This window comes from Aptenodytes patagonicus, chromosome 4 (assembly GCF_965638725.1).
Source record: "Aptenodytes patagonicus chromosome 4, bAptPat1.pri.cur, whole genome shotgun sequence".
Classification (NCBI taxonomy): domain Eukaryota; kingdom Metazoa; phylum Chordata; class Aves; order Sphenisciformes; family Spheniscidae; genus Aptenodytes; species Aptenodytes patagonicus.
In genome coordinates, this window is record NC_134952.1 from 68,099,741 (window position 1) to 68,118,970 (window position 19,230).

Consider the following 19,230-nt stretch of genomic DNA (forward strand, 5'->3'; position numbering starts at 1 on the left):
CTTTCCTTGAATTAAAAATATTCCCACTTTTTCCTTGAATGAGAAAGAAAGGAAGGGGAAGGGAAGAAAATGAACAAGCATTACCAAATCTAGTAGAAAGTTACAGAACACAGCAGAGACATGAAGCAAGATCACATTGCTGGGTCAGCATTCAGGCTACCTGAATTATCTGAAGTTATGGTCTCTATGCCAGTAGTCATGGTCTGAGGGGCACAGAATCGCAGAATGGCTGAGGTTGGAAGGGACCTCTGAAGATCATCTGGTCCAGCCGCCCTGCTCAAGCAGGGCCTTCTAGAGCCAGTTGCCCAGGACCATGTCCAGATGGCTTTTGAGTATCTCCAAGGATGGAGATTCTACAGCCTCTCTGGATAACCTTTGCCAGTGCTTGGTCATCCTCACAGGAAAAAAGTGTTTCCTATATAAAACTATTTAACTATTTAATATCAGCAAGAGGAGACTTTTGTTGTTGTAAGCATATAGCAGTACTACACCTCCAAGCTGACTTTCCTAATCTGATGGAAGAGCTCAGCTGCTGGGATTTCCAATGTTCTCTTGAGTTGAAAACTCAAGTTTTTCCTTTATATGGATTAGATGTTTCAGAAGGAAAATGCCTCTTCACCCTCATGTTCATTTTACAGAATTATTGAAATTCTTTCAGATGTTGTGCAAAATTATGAGCATTTTTAAATTTGCACCTGTTCTTCTCTTGACTCTATTCATATTAATTCTTAAGATGGAAGAATGTGTCAATATATTTGAAAGACTTTTCATCTTCATTATTTGCATTATAAGACTTACATTGAACAGTGAATGCTCCATTACCACTGAAGTCTCCAGTGTAGTTCAGTGTATTCCACTTAAAACCTTCTAAAACTCTGTTGTGTACTATACTCTGTTAATCCAGCATCCCTATGTTTTCAAAATGTCAGATACGTTGGTGGTGGAATATGCAGAAATAACTCTCTGTGTAGGTCTCTCTTCCATAGTGAGAGTGCTGTCTGCAGGGGTGAGAGGGCTTTTGAATGTTGGATGCTATGGCAGCCACAAGTGCAGATTTGAGGCTGGGGAAATGAAGTAGGAATGTGTATATTTCCTTCCCAAGCCATTTTTCCAAATTACTGTAAATTCTTGCTTCAACTTTTAATCTTTCTTCAATTCTCTGAAATTGCACCTTCGGCTGTCCTTGCACAAATGCTTTTGAGATTTTCAGCCTACCCTTCATCCCAGTTCTTTCCATAAAGCAAGTACATATCACAGTGTTTTCTCTTTTTATAATAATAATGTTGATAATCTGTCACTTTCAGTTGTGATTATGTTGTCAGCTAGGCCAGCAAATCTGTAAAATATCTAGAAATCCCTTGCTGGCTAAAACAATTTCTGCAGTGTTTCAGTCGGTACCCACAGCTTTAGGAATGTTGCTAAAGGCAATGGAAGTTCGGCTCTCTGTGGGCCAGAATTACCTGTGTACAGGGGTTTGGGTTTTATTTTGTTTTGTTTTGTTTTCTTTCTCTCCCAGTGGTCCCAGTTGGGCTTTTTGCTTAAACAATCTACAGCGTCTTTCCCAGTGCTTCTACACTATATCATGTTAGAAGGCAAGTGGCAACTTCATGATTAAAGTAGGGGCATTTAAAATGAATACTACCTGCCCGTGGGCTATGCTGACAAACACTTTTCATTGGTTTTTGCTCGAGGAGGATATAAAAGGGAAGGAAAATGACATAAGTGTTGAATCTGTAATGTAAAATTCTATTTTATATTTTCCTATGGCCATAAGTGTTGAATCTGTAATGTAAAATTCTAGTTTCTATTTTCCTATGTCATTATGGACCTGTATTTCAGAACGTTATTGACAAAACTAGCAGTTTTCAATAGTGATGTTTGGAACAACATTCTGATTTTCTTTCTTGCATTCTTGTGCTAGAAAACTGCTAGAAAAATTTCAGACGCTCTGGGGAAATTCAAAGTCTAATCAATGCCTTCCACCTGTTTTTGTTTTAAATACTGTATTGCTCAGTGGAGCTTAGGCATATCGCAGTACATCTACCATGTAATGTTTAGGCATCTTAATGAATAACTTAACTCTAAATAGTCTGCTTGTTCTGAGAAGTAAAGTTATTTTACCCTAAACAAAGACTGTATGCTGTTTCACCCAGAGGAACCAATTTATTTTCCTTTCCTGAGTCTGTTTTGAAATGTGGAAGTGCCCACAAGACTCCTGCTGCTGTAAGCCAGGGCTGTCACAGTGTCAGCTCTGCCTTTTTACAAAGCACTGCCTTTCAAAAATCTGAGATGTTAAAGGGATTTGTGCAAAGTTTTGAGACTTTCCAAGGAAATACAAGTCAGAAATGCAGCTTTTAGAACATTGCTGAAATTGTGCGCTTTGGGGATTATTTGAGAGTCTGAAGCTCGTGTTGTGAGAAAGATTAGTTGCAGAGTTGTTTCAGTTTCATACCTAGCAGAATCGTAGATAAACTATGCTTGGGAAAAGCAGAACAGTAAAATTGATTAATGTCGTCTTCTATACCAGTTGGAGTACTTGGGAGTAAAAGCATCCTTTCGTTTGTTAAATCTTGAAGGGCATGTCATGAAACTGAAATGTTGACAGGGTGACCTTTTTCTTCCATTCATTCCTTCATTCATATATATATATATATATAGGCAAGTGGCTGAGAAATTTATTAATAAACAATAAAAATCAACATCTTGTCTTCGTGACAAGCCAATGACTTAGTAAAATTGCATAGGTGTTAGTAAGGGTTCAAAGCCTATACTTCATATAATCAAAAGATCACAAAACCCACTGCATTTTGCAGGTAGTGGAAGAGTTAAAGATTAATGGCTTTAATTTGCCTTTTAATATAGCATTTCTTCAGTAAAAGCCTCAAGTATAAAATTCAAGTGAACCATGACCATAAGGTTAATGGATTTTCATCAGCTGAATTTTATAAGTGTAGCAAATAATTATTTGTCACGGTCTTCACTGCAATTTGAAAATACCCTTAGGAGACTGCCATTGCTGTAGAGAAGAAAACCACCCTATATTGATTTTTGCTTCTAATGAATAATCTTTTTAATAATTGTGTGTGGTATGTTAGATCTCATGATCATCTACTCAGTGCATGCAAGCTCTAGATAATTTTCACAGTCTTATCTCAGTCTGTTTTCTACCCCTTTCTTACTGAGTTACTATACTCTTCTAAGAGGGTCTCTAAATGAGTTTTCAAGCTCCTTGGGGCTGTCCTTTGGGAGGTGCTTAGCATATTTTTGTAGGCTGGCAGAAACAATCACAGAAGCAATTTATGGTTGGAACATTTAGTTTTGGGGGGGGGGGAGAAGCTTCAGCTCAGAATACTGAACTCTAACCTTGGTTAGTATTCAATTTTCCATACTTAGATATGGTTGGAAAAAAAACCTCCACGTATCCTGCTTTATTGTGTCAAAATTTACATGTATGTGTTGTCATCTTAATTCAAAACACAGCTGGAATAGGTTTATCATCTTTTTTTTTTCCAGTTTTATATTTTGTTTACAGTATATGTTTGTATTTCAGTTACATTCATTTTAAAGTTATTGTGTGAAATAAAATTTTAGCAATGTGATTCATTCTGATTACTTGGAGTTGTTGCAGTAAACACTCAAAATTTATAATATAATATAGAAACTCTATCTTAATGTAGTCTTGCACATCATATAATTCTTAAAGGATATATTTGGCATCATAGTAATAGAGTACAGCGGTACAAAAAATACATATGTGCAATATGTCTGACTTCAATTATTGCTGTTCATGAAGCAGTATCTTACATACACTGTATATTTTGGTTTCTAGGATTGTCAGCAGTCTGTATAAACACTTTAATGTCGCACGAACGTAACATTTTTGTATTTTAGTTTCCCTCATTTTTGTGGTGCATGTGCTATAAATTATGTATATTAAAAACCCAACAAATTCCTTTTCCTGAGGAATTTAAAATCACAGTATCTTACAAGTTTTGCGTATTGAAAAACTGTAGAAGCAGACATTGCAAGTGCCAAAATACTTCAACAGAGAGACACGTTTGCAAGATCCTGTCTTCAGCTCTTTCTACTGTTTCCTAAATTTAAATCTTTGAGCTGGAATTTTGCTTGTAGACTATCCTCTTGAGGCAATTTCCTTGCCTTCCAGTGACAATGTTTTAGTTAAAGTGGATCAATCTATTTGTAGAACGTGTGTGTTTGGAATTTAAAAGCCATTGCTCTGAATAGCCTCCATACTTACATTGTTCTATTGAAAAGTTTTGTGGCTCCCTACCTTGGGTCAGGAAGCTGAAATTTATCATGAATTAGTCCTGGTGTGAAGGATGTGTATTTTGTTGAAAAGCTGCCCAAATTTAGCTGATCCACAAATCTCAGGTTAAATGTATTCAGTAGATAATGCTTAGCATCTACATTCTGTACTGAACACCTGTAGCCCAGGGATGCAGAGTTTTCCCCTGCGACCAGTCATCCCCTGCAGTGAGCTGCACAAAAATGCCATGGCAAGAAATGTGATGAGGTGATCCTGGATGAAGAAGGGGAAGGACTGATGGGGAAGCAGAGGACAAAGAAGAGTAGAATCGAGGATAGAACCAAGGACAGAATGAAAGAGGTCTTTGCAAGAGTGACAGGAACAGAAAAGTAGAGAAGGGAATGTAGAAACTTGTCAGAGACTGGGAGAAGACAAGAGGCAGAAAGGAGTGAAGGAAAAATAGGAATTGGAAGTAGGAGCAATGGAGTGATGGATTAGGTAGCATCAGGAGTTTAATAATAGTGCTTCATAGTAGCAAAGTTCCTTATTTTCCTTTTGATAACAGCAAATCATCCAGCAAATAACTAGCAAAGTTGTTTCTCACCGTTCTGTGTGCTCAAACGAAGAGGATGATAGGCTGCTGCTGTGCCGAGTATTGCATACAAAAATAAAAGTAGAGAGCAGAGAAGGGAAAAAACAGAAGTCAAGCTGGGGAGCAAAAGTCAGAAAAAGAGCTGAGAAGAGGCATCTGGAAACAGGAGGAGAGAGTATAGGAAAAGATTAGGGCTTACAGGAGTTGTTAATAATAGTCCAAACTGTAGTTTTAAGGGTCTTGATCTCGCTGGTAGCTCGTGCTGATGTCATTCTACATAGAATCATAGACTAGTTTGGGTTGGAAGGGACCTCTAAAGGTCATCTAATCCAACCCCCCCTGCCGTGGGCAGGGACATCTTCAACTAGATCAGGTTGCTCAGAGCCTTGTTCAACCTGACCTTGAATGTTTCCAGGGATGGGGCATCCACCACCTCTCTGGGCAACCTGTGCCAGTGACATGACAGAATTAATTCAACTTTTTGGGCTTGGTTTTTTTTGTTTTGTTTTGGTTTGTTTGTTTTGTTGTTGGTTTTTGGGGGTTTTTTGTTTTTTGTTTTAGAAAACCCTACAAACCCTTCAGTTTTCCCAGATAGTTGGAGGATGAGGCTATAAAATCAGGGCCTGGTATCATCTACTGCTTAAGTTTCTTTTTTGCAAGGCAGCAGGACAGGATCTTCCTTTCAGAAGGAGTTTTGTACTCTTCAGGGTTACTGTAGTAGTAATTGCTAAGACCCGTATTGAAAAGATGTGCAAGATCTCGGTATTGCTGTGAGAAAAGTCAGTAATGGGGTCTTCCAGGGGTTGGTGTTGGGAACTAGTTTTATTCAATGTTTTCTGAGGTGGGGAATGCTGAAGGTCTGCAGAGTGATGAAGGCAACGGATGAAGTGAATGCCCAGCTGTTACTCAGGAAACCCCACAATATGAGACCATATGGGTCTTCATATCATTGAAACTAGTAGGATCACTTCAAAACAGATAAAACTATTTTGCACTGTAATGAACTTCTGCCATTTTTTTTTTCTTTTTTTCTGCAGAAGGCATCAGCAGGCTCAAAAAGAGATTAAGAAAATTCATGGGCAGCACGTCCATAAATAGATACTAAAGGGAACGAACAGAGATACTTTCTGATATTCCTGATCCAGTGATTGTGGGTGCTGGGGAGCAGAGGGGAAGGGACTGTAGAGTGGCAAGCCTCACAGCATCTCCTGCTGCCACTGTTGGTGATACAACATAGGGCTAGATGGCTCATGGTCTGTCTGACCCCATAGGGTATCACTTATTTTAATAAATTTTCAATCTCTGTTCTCTTAAATCACATTTTGGCTTATTTAAACTGGCAAAATCCCTCTTTAAGAAATGTTTCTCATGCTTCCAGTCATCTTAATATCTGATAGTATCATCTGGTATAGTCATCAGGTAACTGAGGAAAGTTGCCGTTCTTCCAGGTACTCAGTATGTATCATGATTTTTCCAACAGCATGCAAGAAACATCAAAATAGATTGAAGACTCCTGTTTCACTAAGTCTTCACTGTGAAAACCAATGATATCCAATCTTTCTCCATGATCTGGATCCCAAATAAAGATTTCAAATGTAGATTTACCATCAGTCCCCATGATCCATGCAAAATCAGGGTATAAGCCATTGAATTTGTCACAGGCAGTTTCAGGATAGATGATGAAAGGAAGCACAGTCTCCATTAAGAGAGGTGGATCATTATCTTACTAGTCCAGAGCAGGAATCCAAAAACAGTGGTGTAAATTAATTCTTGTAATTTGTATAACATTTCAGTTCCCTCCGTCATTCAGCCCTTTGCCAGAGAGAAAAGGAGGATAACTTCTGCTAGGCTAGTATTAAAGACCCTTGGGGGAATGTCAGGTACTATATTTTAATGCCAGTGCTGCTGGATCTTGTAAATCTAGCTAATTAGAAGAGTAAATTTCTTTAGCTGATCTCGTATTAGATCTTTGGAATATGGAATAAATCACAGGTGAGGTAAAACTGTACTAGTGACATCTAATGTATTAAGAGACTTGCGCATAATAACATTAATTCTGTTGCTGGGTAGAATAACATAACAATTATGTTGCTTCCCAAAAGCTTGATATCAAGTCCAAACTTCATCATTTGGGAAGTATTTTGTACTCTTCAGGGTTACTGTAGTAGTAATTGCTAAGACCCGTATTGAAAAGATGTGTAAGATCTTGGTATTGCTGTGAGAAAGTCCAAACTTCATCACTTGGAAGTATCAATACTTCCCAAAAGTATTGATATCAACTCTCTCTAGGCATTCAGCTGTCAATATGAAACTTTTTATGAAAGGAAAAGAGGGGGAATAAGAGCAACACGTATTTATCTGACAAATATCCATGTGATTTCCCCTTAGGCAATTCAACTGAGTCGAGATGGACAGTATCTGCTTACAGGTGGAGACAATGGAGTCGTCATGGTGTGGCAGATGTGGGACCTCAAGCAGCTTTTTGCTTACCCAGGGTGTGATGCTGGAATCCGATCCATGGCCCTCTCGTATGACCAAAGGTTAGAGCAAAGTCTGGTCTTTGCAAGAATTTCAGAGAATATGTACTTACAAGTAAATTGTATTTTTGTTTTCCTTCTGACTTTGATTTTCTGTGGATCAAAGATCCTGGTGATTATATTGAGAATTCTGTGCTTGTGTAAGTTTCTTTCTAACATGTCATATTTAGGGCAGATAATCTTTTTCAGGATTTAAGCTTTTGGGGCAATGAAGAGTGATTCAAGAAATCTTACTTTGGCAGACTTTGAGTTATTGGCCTGTGCCAATGTACAGTGTGGGTCACATGGAGGTGGGAGGTTACATGGGCTTTTCGTGTTTCTTCTTTCACTTATGACACAAATCACATTCCTAATTCCAGACCTTTACGTTAAAAATAGAACAGTTAGAATGATTGCGCAATAAGATTCCCTCCACACATCCATATTTTGCTAAAGCAAATATTAATTTTCATTTCTAGAAAAGTTATTTTATCCACATAAAGCATGACCCTCCTTGAAGATTCCTTCTACTGAAGGCAATCAGTTAATACTTTTACTGCATTTTTACATTACACTTTCCAATGTGGCTGTACTTAAAAGTCCTTCTGTGTTTTTATCACAAAAGTATTATTTGTTTATAAGATGGATGTTCACCATTTCATTTGTGCACTTTTAGCTTGCGGGCTAGAATTTTGTTTGCTTTGGTGTATTTGCTTAGTGGAGTTCCTGTGTACTTTTCAAGCACATTTAGCTCCTAAATCCCTTAGGAGAGTCTACATTGTGCAGTAAAGCACATTGCTGAGACTCTTAACCTTCCACTTATTGAAGTCCATACTGAATGTTTTAACATTTTTTACCTGGACTACATTTCTAAAACTTACATAAAATGAACTTAAAAAAATCCAAGCCAGCGAAATCTGTGGACTTCAATCAAACATTCAACAACTTCTTGTTAAGCATAGTTAGAGATTATAGGCATTTTGGAAGAAACAGTTTTCTATTAAAAAGCCCCTGCTGTTAAAAATACTTAAAAAGCTGGAGTTACAGCTATTGAATTTTAGACCTCTGAAATGTATAAAATTCTGCATTTAGAGAATCTTTAAATTAACAGCATGTCAACATAATCTTTGCATGTCAATAAACTGAAATTTAATATGGACATCTATAAACTTATCCATGTGCTCAAGTTAGGATCCTGTTTACTTTGGGTTTGAAGACAGAAACTCAGAAGAGATTTACGCAGAGTATTTTACTGAGTAATTACTCAGTAATTACAGGTAGTTACTCGGAGTAATTTATTTGGTATGCATGAATATATGTGTTTGAGTGACTGTGTAAAAAGACGTTTTAACCTAATACAAAAACAATTAAAATGGTGCTCTTGAAATGAAATAGCGTGATACTATCAAAATGCAGTTTTCATGAGCTCCTATTTAGTCTTTGTTTTGAAGGAAAAATTACAGCTTTTTACTCTGAATATTTTTTTTATTTCTGAGGCTTTTTTCCTAAAATGCCAGAATTTTATACATCTTCATACTTCTGATTTTCGTAAAACTTTAATATGAGATAGTAGAAAAGACGATATAGAAACTCTTGTAATTGTGTGCTATGTCAGGGTCATGGCTTTTCAAACAGACCTAAATCACCTCTAGTAGTAGGCCAAGGGTAAGGAATTTAGAAGGAAAGAGTGCCTCAGTGGGAAGGCACAGTGATTGCTTTCAGGAACTTCCAAAACAATCAAAGCCTTAAGATTGCTTTCAAACCCAAACACTAACATTTCCAACTGAAGTCCTGTGCCCACATCCAATTCCTTCAGGTAGATTGTGTGCTTAAATGGGGGAGGCAAAACTGAAATGAACACGTCTCCTAGCCTTCCCTCACTTTGCTGCTTCACCAGGGCTTGATCCCACTCCAATACCCCCCCAAAAACCAAGCAAGCAAGCCAAGAAATAATCCCAGGAAATCTGAAGTGGCCTTGCAGGACAGTGATGCTGGTAAACCGTTCTGTTGTCTAACTCTCAATTGTAGCTTCAGGCCAACCATACAAACTGTTGCATGGTGTTTTGTATGTTTTGTGATCCATAAATGTGTCAGAGCTGCTGCAGATGGCAGTTTTATTCAGATGCAGCTTGCTGGAGTCCTTGGAAGCCCAAGATGGGAGACCCTAAAGCCTGACTTTTCTGGTATGTGGAGCACTTCCAGCTCCAGCTGTCTTTGGTTGAAGTTGGTCGTTGCCTCGGGTTCTCGTGCCTGTATTGATGTAACTCTTCGGTGTGTTGACCGATAATTTGAACGTGAGGTGGTTCACTAACGAATATGGTCTTGTGCTTTTCTTAGGTGTATAATGACTGGCATGGCATCTGGGAGCATAGTGGTTTTCTACAATGATTTCAATCGTTGGCACCATGAATATCAAACCAGATACTGATCTTCACAGAGACCAAGATTAGCACTGATGTGGGCAGCTGTTGTCGGAAGGAAACTGAACACAGCACGCCTCCCTTGATGTCTTGCCACAACATTGTTCCTTATAAATAGCTATATTACATCTGAATGTAACTTAAATTTGCTGGAAGAAGCAACCTATTTTTTAAAGTCAATTGCTATTTTTGTAGACCTTGCTTGACTTTTTCGGGGGAAGGGCAAAGAAGCAGAAAAATGGCTGCTGGGTTCTGTAGTTAAAAATCTATATTTTTAGTCATAATGAGAAGTCTATTTTGATCCCTGTATGTAAAAGAAACCTAAAGTAAAGATGGTTAAAACTCACATTCTAGCTATATTATGAAGGAATGGATTTTCCATCTGAAGCTTTATCCTTGAGGAATATATAACTTTAACATAATGGAAATGAATTACAATGTTTGGGGAATTTTAATCTGTGCTATCTGTACCACACTTTGTCTCGTACTTTTCAAAATGATTGTACTACATCAGCACTGAAGTTTCTGGGAATCAATAGTAATATTTAAATTATGGTTAATGTAATTTTAAACTTTGCAAATCGTTTCCATCAACGTTACTATTCAAGCATGTTTCTAGGCCTAGGCAATTAGTTCTTTTTTAGTTGTATCTTTTGTGCAGTTAAGAGAGAGAAATCAGGAATAGAGTTTGTGTTACATCAAGCGTGAATCCTTCTAGTTTCTACCTGGCATCTCCTTCAAAGCACACCAAACTGTGGATTGTTCCTCAAAATCAGAAAGGCTATTTTGAAGGCTTTAGACTCAAATTAGAAACCCACAGAGGCAGGTATTTTTTAATAGGTGCAAGTACCAAAGCACACTTCTGCTGGTTGACTGTGAAAGCACTAAAAGGGCGGGTGTTTGCTGGTGCACAGCCTCAATACAGCAGCAGAAGCACTAGACTTGCAGGCGACTTTCTTTTTTTTCCCAGAACTAGCCCCTGCAATACTGTAGCACATGCCATATTCCTTTTCCACGTATAGCAACTATATCTTTTATATTTTGCTATCACCAAATCCAGTCAGATCCTGCCCAATCATATTAAATTATCTCTTTCTTTTAGGAAATGAAAAATAATTTATACTAAGGAACAATAAGTTATTTTGGTGTTGCACAAATCTACTTTTCTACAAGATTGCTGTGCAGAACTCTGTGAAAATATTTGTGAAGAGAACTGTTACTGTTTTGTAAGTCTGTATTGCATAAAAATCTTCTTTGTATGTTGTGACCTATACGAGTTGAAATTTACATTCCATATCTGTATTGATACATACATTTCTCTAGCTGCCTACTAGAGCAGTTCCTGTTTTTTCTAACCATTTAACTACTATCTCTTTCAGTAAAGATTTGGAATGAGGAAATTAAGTTTGAGTGAAGAAATTAAATAAAATTACATTTGTAATTGAGAGCTTCAGCGGAGTACTGGGTTCTTGTGATTCAATGTATATTCACAATAGAGGAAATTGGTGCTATGGCTAATGCGTTTAAAGTACTCTTGGTGCTTATGCAGTGGTGACTAAGTTTTCTGTGCTTTTTACATTTTTATATCGATATGGTTATGCTGATACCAGTAGAGTTACATTTTTATGTATTGTATAGCAGAAGGATGATCTAATTAAGCGAAGGCTATAGTCGTCATGTCTGCGGTAAGTGCCCAGTATGTTGAGCAGTAACATTTGTTATGCAAAACTTGTACTTCACACTTCCTTAAGTTCAACAACGTTCATAGCCTTATATCAGAAGATTTTGAGGGGAAATTGGTATGCTCTTGAAGTGCAATTTGCATTCTTTTCAAGGCAGGGATGGGTTTCCTAGGCTAGGTGGAAGGAAAAAAAACCCAAACAAAAGTGTATTTTGCCAAATGGAAATCCTGAAAGTCTTCTCTTTATGATCTCCTGCTGACTCAGGAAACACTTTATTGTTGATAGAAGTAATAGTTTCTGACCTTAGAGCCAAAATATTTCATGGGGAGTTGATTTGGTAGATTGCTTGTTTTAGAAAGGGCCCTGTTGATCATGAGATGCTTTCCCAAACTGAAAGCACGACTGTAACTGTGCGTGCCATCCGGAGTTGCATCCAGCCAGTGCATGTTGATGGGCAGCTGTGCGATGGTATCAAGTACTCCTCGGGGAAGCAGCAGCAGTGGTGCAGCACAGTGTTTTGCACATTTCGAGTGCTGCAGCCGTTCCGTGGAAAAGGACATCTTCACCTTCTGCTCCATGAGCAAGCCTGTGAAGACACTCCCATTCTAGACTGCTTTGCTGGTGGCTTTGGTGAGTAGGACATACCCCTCCTTCTGCGGGTAAACAAACATACCTCGGGCACTGCCCTGGGCGTCCAGACTTGTATTTGGGATCTCAGCTTTGGCTGAACTGGTCCATGTCACGCTGTTTGTGATGAGGTGGCAAAAAAGGGTTAAATTGCTGACTATTCAGGTGTTTGTTAGTCTATTCGGGGCAGTGCCTGTGTCAAAGGGATTGCCTGAAACCTGTTTAATCCACAGGTGCCAGGCATTAACCTGCAGCTGGGCCTCAGCTAGGTGTTCTTTGCAGAATATTCCTGAAAAGAGGGAGCCGAGTCCTCTATTTCCTCAAAATTTGGACGGAGCATTTATGAACAGCATTTTTTTACGTGACAGTCTGGGTTTTCTTCTGTTAAGTTCAAATGGACATGGTGTTAGCTGTAGTTTATCGCAGGTGCTCTGGAAAGCAGCATTTGCTGCTGCTGCTGAGAGCAAGGCTGGTGAGCAGCAGTGCTGCGAGTGTGGTTTATGGGGGAAATACTTAGTGCAAGTAGCTTGAAATCCCTTCTATTTTGTGAAAATTACTAATATAAATGCTGTGGGATCTGGCAAGAGATGATGGTGTGATCAGAGTGGTGGTTTCTCTGAAGGAAGTTCATGTTGTGTTACTGCAAGCAAAGGTAAATGAATGCCATAATACTTTTGAGAATATTTCTTCACTTCTTGGCTGTGTGTTGTGCTGTGTGTTATCAAAAAGCCTCTACACCTGGAAAGCGTGCCTCGTGCAAAGTACATGTATTTATTACTGTTTCTGGTCCTGACATACTCTTGGTAGTCTTCCACCTATATCTGCAGCATTTTGTTTCTGCTAAAGATTCCCACTCTGCTGGTTTAGCACTTAGCAGAATAAATGTCCAAAAGAGCTAATCTGATAAGAAGGTAATACAAAGATCTGTGGATATTCTGCTGGTGGAGGTTGTTATTTACTAGGAGAGTTTAGAATCATAGAATCTAAAGTTGGAAAAGACCCTTAAGATTGAGTCCAACTGTAAACCTAACACTGCCAAGTCCACCACTACACCATGTCCCTAAGCACCACATCTACCTGTCTTTTAAATACCTCCAGGGATGGTGACTCAACCACTTCCCTGGGCAGCCTGTTCCAATGCTTGATAGCACTTTCAGTGAAGAAATTTTTCCTAATATCCGATCTAACCCCCCCCCAGCACAACTTGAGGCCGTTTCCTCTCGTCCTGTCGCTTGTTACTTGGGAGAAGAGACAGACACCCACCTGGCTACAACCTCCTTTCAGGTAGTTGTAGAGAGCGATGAGGTCTCCCCTCAGCCTCCTTTTCTCCAGGCTAAACAACCCCAGTTCCCTCAGCTGCTCCTCACAAGACTTGTTCTCCAGACCCCTCACCAGCCTCGTTGCCCTTCTCTGGACACGCTCCAGCACCTCAACGTCCTTCTTGTAGTGAGGGGCCCAAAACTGAACGCAGTATTCGAGGTGCGGCCTCACCAGTGCCGAGTACAGGGGCACGATCACTTCCCTACTCCTGCTGGCCACACTATTTCTGATACAGGCCAGGATGCCATTGGCCTTCTTGGCCACCTGGGCACACTGCTGGCTCATGTTCAGCCGGCTGTCGACCAGCACCCCCAGGTCCTTTTCCACCAGGCAGCTTTCCAGCCACTCTTCCCCAAGCCTGTAGCGCTGCATGGGGTTGTTGTGGCCGAAGTGCAGGACCCGGCACTTGGCCTTGTTGAATCTCATACAGTTGGCCTCAGCCCATCGATCCAGCCTGTCCAGGTCCCTCTGCAGAGCCTTCCTACCCTCGAGCAGATCAACACTCCCGCCCAACTTGGTGTCCTCTGCAAACTTACTGAGGGTGCTCTCGATCCCCTAGTCCAGATCATTGATAAAGATATTAAACAGAACCGGCCCCAGAACTGAGCCCTGGGGAACACCGCTCGTGACCAGCTGCCAACTGGATGTAACTTCATTCACCGCTACTCTTTGGGCCTGGCCATCCAGCCAGTTTTTTTACCCAGCGAAGAGTACACCCATCCAAACCACAAGCAGCCAGTTTCTCCAGGAGAATGCTGTGGGAGATGGTGTTGAAGGCTTTACTGAAGTCCAGGTAGACCACATCCACAGCCTTTCCCTCATCCACTAGGTGGGTCACCTGGTCATAGAAGGAGATCAGGTTGGTCAAGCAGGACCTGCCTTTCATAAACCCCTGCTGACTGGGCCTGATCACCTGGTTGTCCTGTATGTGCCGTGTGATGGCACTCAAGATGATCTGCTCCATAACCTTCCCCGGCACCGAGGTCAGACTGACAGTTCCCCAGATCCTCCTTCCAGCCCTTCTTGTAGATACTTGCAGGTGTTAATACTACTATAGTACAGTGGTAGCTGGTTTTTACAACTACTGTCAGAAGTTGGCATGATTTTGGGGTTCTCATTGCAATTCTAAAAAAATGCAAATTGAATTTCTGTTTAGAAACGTTATGGAAAGCCTTTTCTGCTGTGGTGCTTTTAATGTGTGTGATCAGGCTGGGGATTTTTAAGGAACAGGGGAGTTTCTTCAGTTATTCCACATACCTGAACAGCAGCAACAAAAACCCGACTCATGTTTTTCATACAGAGCTGGTGTCCTGGAACAAAAAAATGTTTTCATTTCTTTTAGTAGCAAAAGGAAATTCAAAACTGGGGCTTCTGTGGCAAATGAAATGAATTTTATTGCAACTTTAGTCAGGACTGCTGTTAGATACATTGAGTAAGAATGGCCTAGATATGGTGACTATCTAGATTGTAGCTTTTCCATTTTATGTACTATGTTTCATATTCACAGAGATTTAAGTGTGCTTGTGTTACGGCATCTCTGTTTTGCTTTCTCTTTCTCTTATACTCAGAAGTAATTCAAAGGGAATAAGAGATGACTGTATTGTTCTTGAGAAACTGGCTGCATCCTAGTTAAATAAAACCAGAGCTGGGCCGTTCTGTGGGTGCTGCTCTAAACCAGTGAGACCTTTCCCATATAGGGTTAGGATATTTGTGTAAAGCTTGAGATGAGTCACTTGCTTGGATTTCCCATGTGATACAACATTACATGAAATCCAAAATAGTTTACTTTTATGCAGAACCAACCTAAGATCTTCAGTAAACTGATACAGTTAATGATGCATGTCCGTGCTTATGCATCATAATTTAAAGCTCTGGATCAAAACCCGTAGGAAATAGTTTCTGATTTTGTTTAGATTTACTGAAATTCAACTACATGTAACCTAAAGCTCTGCAACTCAAATACAGCCAGTCCCATGAGGAAAAAAAATGGATTAAAACATAGGAAACAAAGTTTGAAAGAATAAATTCTAACTTGTATCTGTAAATAGTTTATTTTTAGTTGAGACTTAAAGGAGCGTATCATTATAAAGAGTATATAAAATATTTCACAACTTTTTATAAAATATGGGAAATACAACTACTTTCTTGTAAATTAATTGAGATAGTTATCAGAAAGCATAGTCTTGAAACCAAAGAGATTTGTATATTTAGTAAAATCTGAAATTACATACAACTTCATACTTGGGACTGCATCATATAGTCAACGAATTAAAGACATTTAGATGCGTGCTTTGGAAATTATGCTGTATTCCATGGGAACAGACAAAAAGAGGTTTTCAAAATGCCGTACTTGCTATTTGCTAAATGGACAAAGTTTGAGATATGATCATTTGCTATTTTCTTCAAGTTCTAATTTTTTTCTTCCCACTGTTGCTTTGTTCACCGTCTACTGTGAGCTCTGAGCTGCAAAATGCTATAGCACAACTGAGTCTAGTTGTGTGTTTAGAATGTGGGGTATTCAGCAGTAGATGTATGCAATAAGAGATAGATGACTCTGCAGATTGCTCTCGCATTTTGCTTTTTGCCTTGTTTATCCTGTGTGCTAGGGATCCTTTTTCAAGCAAGCCCCAGATTTTTGCAAAACCAAAATCTGACCGTTCTAAACAACAGCGCTAGTGCCTTTTTAAGCCAAGTGTTTAAACTTTAAGCGTTCAGCACTCTGAACGTCAGTATTTCGTATTAATTGGCAAATATTATTTTGGGGAGAAGGGAATAGTCGCTGGTACTTCTTGGTGAAGCTGTGCTTCTCTGAAACCTGCATGTTGCATGACTCTCACTCTGGGCTTTCTGTTTCCAGAAATGACAAAGGCACTTAGAATTCAAATGCTGTTTGAAACAAAATCAAGAACGGAAGCAACAGCTGAGGAAAAACTTCTTGGTGGATGGTTGCATGGCAGCTTGCTTCTTCAGTCCTTCCCTGGTATTTTTTTTCACAATGCTCATTTAGTTTAAAAACAAAACAAAAATCCCCCTAGAAAGGATTCCCCTGACAGAAAAGCTCAACTATATACCTATTTATATGCATTAGACATTGAAAGCGATTGCAGTAGGAGTGTTTGATTTGCTTGCCTTTTTTTAATCTTAAAAAAAAATCAGTTTTACCTAACCAGCATTTTGGATAGGTTACTAGTTTTGTGCATTTCTGTTGCTTTCTGATTGCTGTTTGAATGTAGCTTGAAAGAAATAATGAGTAAATGTGAAATATGAATTCCCATTTTAAAACTGGTAAAGATAATTGATAACTATGTATATTTATATAAAAGTGAATAAATACTTCAGTAAATTTACTCTATCAATCTGTAATAATTAGACCGGGGGGGGGGAAGATATGAAAAGTAGGCTTAAATGAGACTTTTAAAACAAAATTTTCCTGCTTGCTGCATAAATTTATTGGTTTAGCCCAAGATGATCAAAATAACTTCTGTGAATAGGAATTTGGACCCCTTTTTGGTGAGTGTACAGGCAATGGTATAACAAGTTACTGCTTCCTAGCTAACATTTCAAGTAGATTAGGAAAATGAGAGTCTTCTCATAAAGGCCAAAGCTGTGATCCCTGTTGGAAATCGTATACAGGATCTTGCTTCTGATCTCTTTGATGTACACCAGGGTGCTGGAGTGTCTCCTATATCACCAGGGCCCTCCAAGAGGTAACACGAAGTGCCTGGCACCTGCTGAAGGATGTCTGATCACTTGTATCGTGTATTTTGGCAACCTCTTTCCTGTACACTCAGTGTGATCTCTAAGCATAGAGCAAGAAAAATGGCATTGGATGTTACTTGCAGAAGTTACCATTGTTGCCATAGTCTTCTCACCACATGCCCAAATCACAGAACCTCTATTTCTGAGAGAGGTTAATGAGGTCTTTCTTAGAAGACCTGCTTCCTTGAATTAAAAGACTGAACTTCCCCAGCTCAAACAAAAAGCTTCATGCTTTTTGTTCCTAAGTCCCAGTACCCTGGATGCACTCTACTGGAGTAGAAAAGCCTGTGGTTTGGTTTGGTTTATTTAAAAAAAAAAAAAAAATATGCAGGAGGAAAGAAAGGGAAAATTCAGAGTAAGAAGTAGGTTAAAAATACTTTCTGGTATCTTACATATATAATTAATTTATATATCTAAAAAATAAAATATAATTATTTATTAATTTAGGAAAAATTACCCTGCAATCTGTTAGTTTTAGTCATTACTTCCTCCTAGCTTCTCTTCCTCAAGTATTCCATTTAGATGGGGGAACTATGTCTGAATCTAAAACCAAGAGATCTTTGCTTACTAAAGTAGTCCAAAGTAAGATTTACTGACCTTCGTAAATATTCTTAACAACGAGCTGTAAGCATGAGCCAATACTTGATGAAAGTAACATCATCGTGAAACACCATCTACCTTAATGTACTTTGACAATTACTGTAATTAATTTTATAAGTTCAACAATGGGGGTAATTGTCTGTAAGGGTAAATTTTGAAGGGAGTCTCAGTGAACTTAGTGTTATGCTGATTTACAGCAGGGGAAGATTCAGTTCTGGGATTTCAAATCTAGAACTGCAGGAATCGGCTCCTGTGGGATACAGTAACAACTGCTCATGTTCAAAGGAGCTAAAAAGACCAGGGATTTTTAGAAAGACCTTTTTTTAATAATTCATTTTTAAAAATGTAGGCATAGTAGCAGTTGTGTTGTCAGCGTTGCGTGTTTGTAAAAACTGGCATTTGATCAATATCTATCAAAATGGTACATGAATTTCAGCTACTTTTATGAAACAAAAAAGGTGACAGTCCTCTTTGACAACCGTATAACTTGAGTTTACAGTTTCTATAGTTGTTTCTTATAGCAGATAGCATAGTTCTGTTTTACAATCTCTTTTCTGTTTTTGCCTTCTTCCAGCAACTGATGGTTCTACAAAGAGAGAAGGATTAAATGGAAGTGCAGTAGATGATAACAAACCAAACCTAATACTTATGAGCCTTCATTAAGTGTTCTAGTGTTAACCAACATGTCTTTATTTTTACGTTAAACTGTGGTATGCTGAGCAGCACAAACATACCACCTATGCACCCACAGATTTAACATCCGTGGAACTAAATTAAGGCACGGAGCAGTGATACAACTTTCCTAAGGTCATACACAGAGTTAAGAACTTGCCCAGCTATCCCATGTTTTTTATCCGATTCTGTTGGCCACATGATCATCTTTTCCAGCTGTTGTCACTTTTTAAATAGACTATGCCAAAACATCTATTTATCAACTGCCTCTGCTCTGTGAATCAAAGTACTTGTCTAAGAATGTTTAGATGTTAATCAGTCATGAACTTAGGGACAAGAATTCAGGGTATGTATGTCTTTACTCTCTTCTTCCATGAGACAAAGTAATAGTTTAGAACTGGCAGCTGTTGACCAGGCAAATTATCATCCTTTCTTTTATATCTGCATGAGGTTTTGTGGAACACAACTTGTTAGGTATCTCTGCCAATCCATGACAGTTTTTTCTTCATAAAATAAATAAATAATATCTAGGCCTTGCACAGCTGAATATCCATCCTCTTCGAAAAAAACAGAACTCAACCCAGTGCTCATCACTTTGTTGCTGCTTCCTCTTTACTAATGTCCCAATTCAGCAGTCTGTCACTGTCTTCCTTGCTGTAGGTGGCTGGTTAGCCTGCTCCATCTGAAATTACGCATCCTTTGTTTAGCTTAGTCTAAGACTTGTTACAGCATTTAACAGCTGCACACACACGGCTAGCTAATGGACGCTCGCTAG

General features: G+C 39.0%; 1 protein-coding gene across 3 annotated transcripts in view; it reads left to right on the forward strand.

Moving 5' to 3' along the window:
• Positions 1 to 11,240, forward strand: part of LRBA (LPS responsive beige-like anchor protein) — a 416,017-nt gene extending 404,777 nt beyond the window's left edge. For all 3 annotated transcript variants that reach the window (XM_076337080.1, XM_076337082.1, XM_076337081.1), the window contains exons 55-56: positions 7,248 to 7,399; positions 9,713 to 11,240. In XM_076337080.1, coding sequence (XP_076193195.1) covers positions 7,248 to 7,399; positions 9,713 to 9,803 — 243 coding nt within the window. In that variant the 3' untranslated portion in view covers positions 9,804 to 11,240. The remainder of the gene's footprint in view (positions 1 to 7,247; positions 7,400 to 9,712) is intronic.
• The last annotated feature ends 7,990 nt before the right edge of the window (positions 11,241 to 19,230 follow it).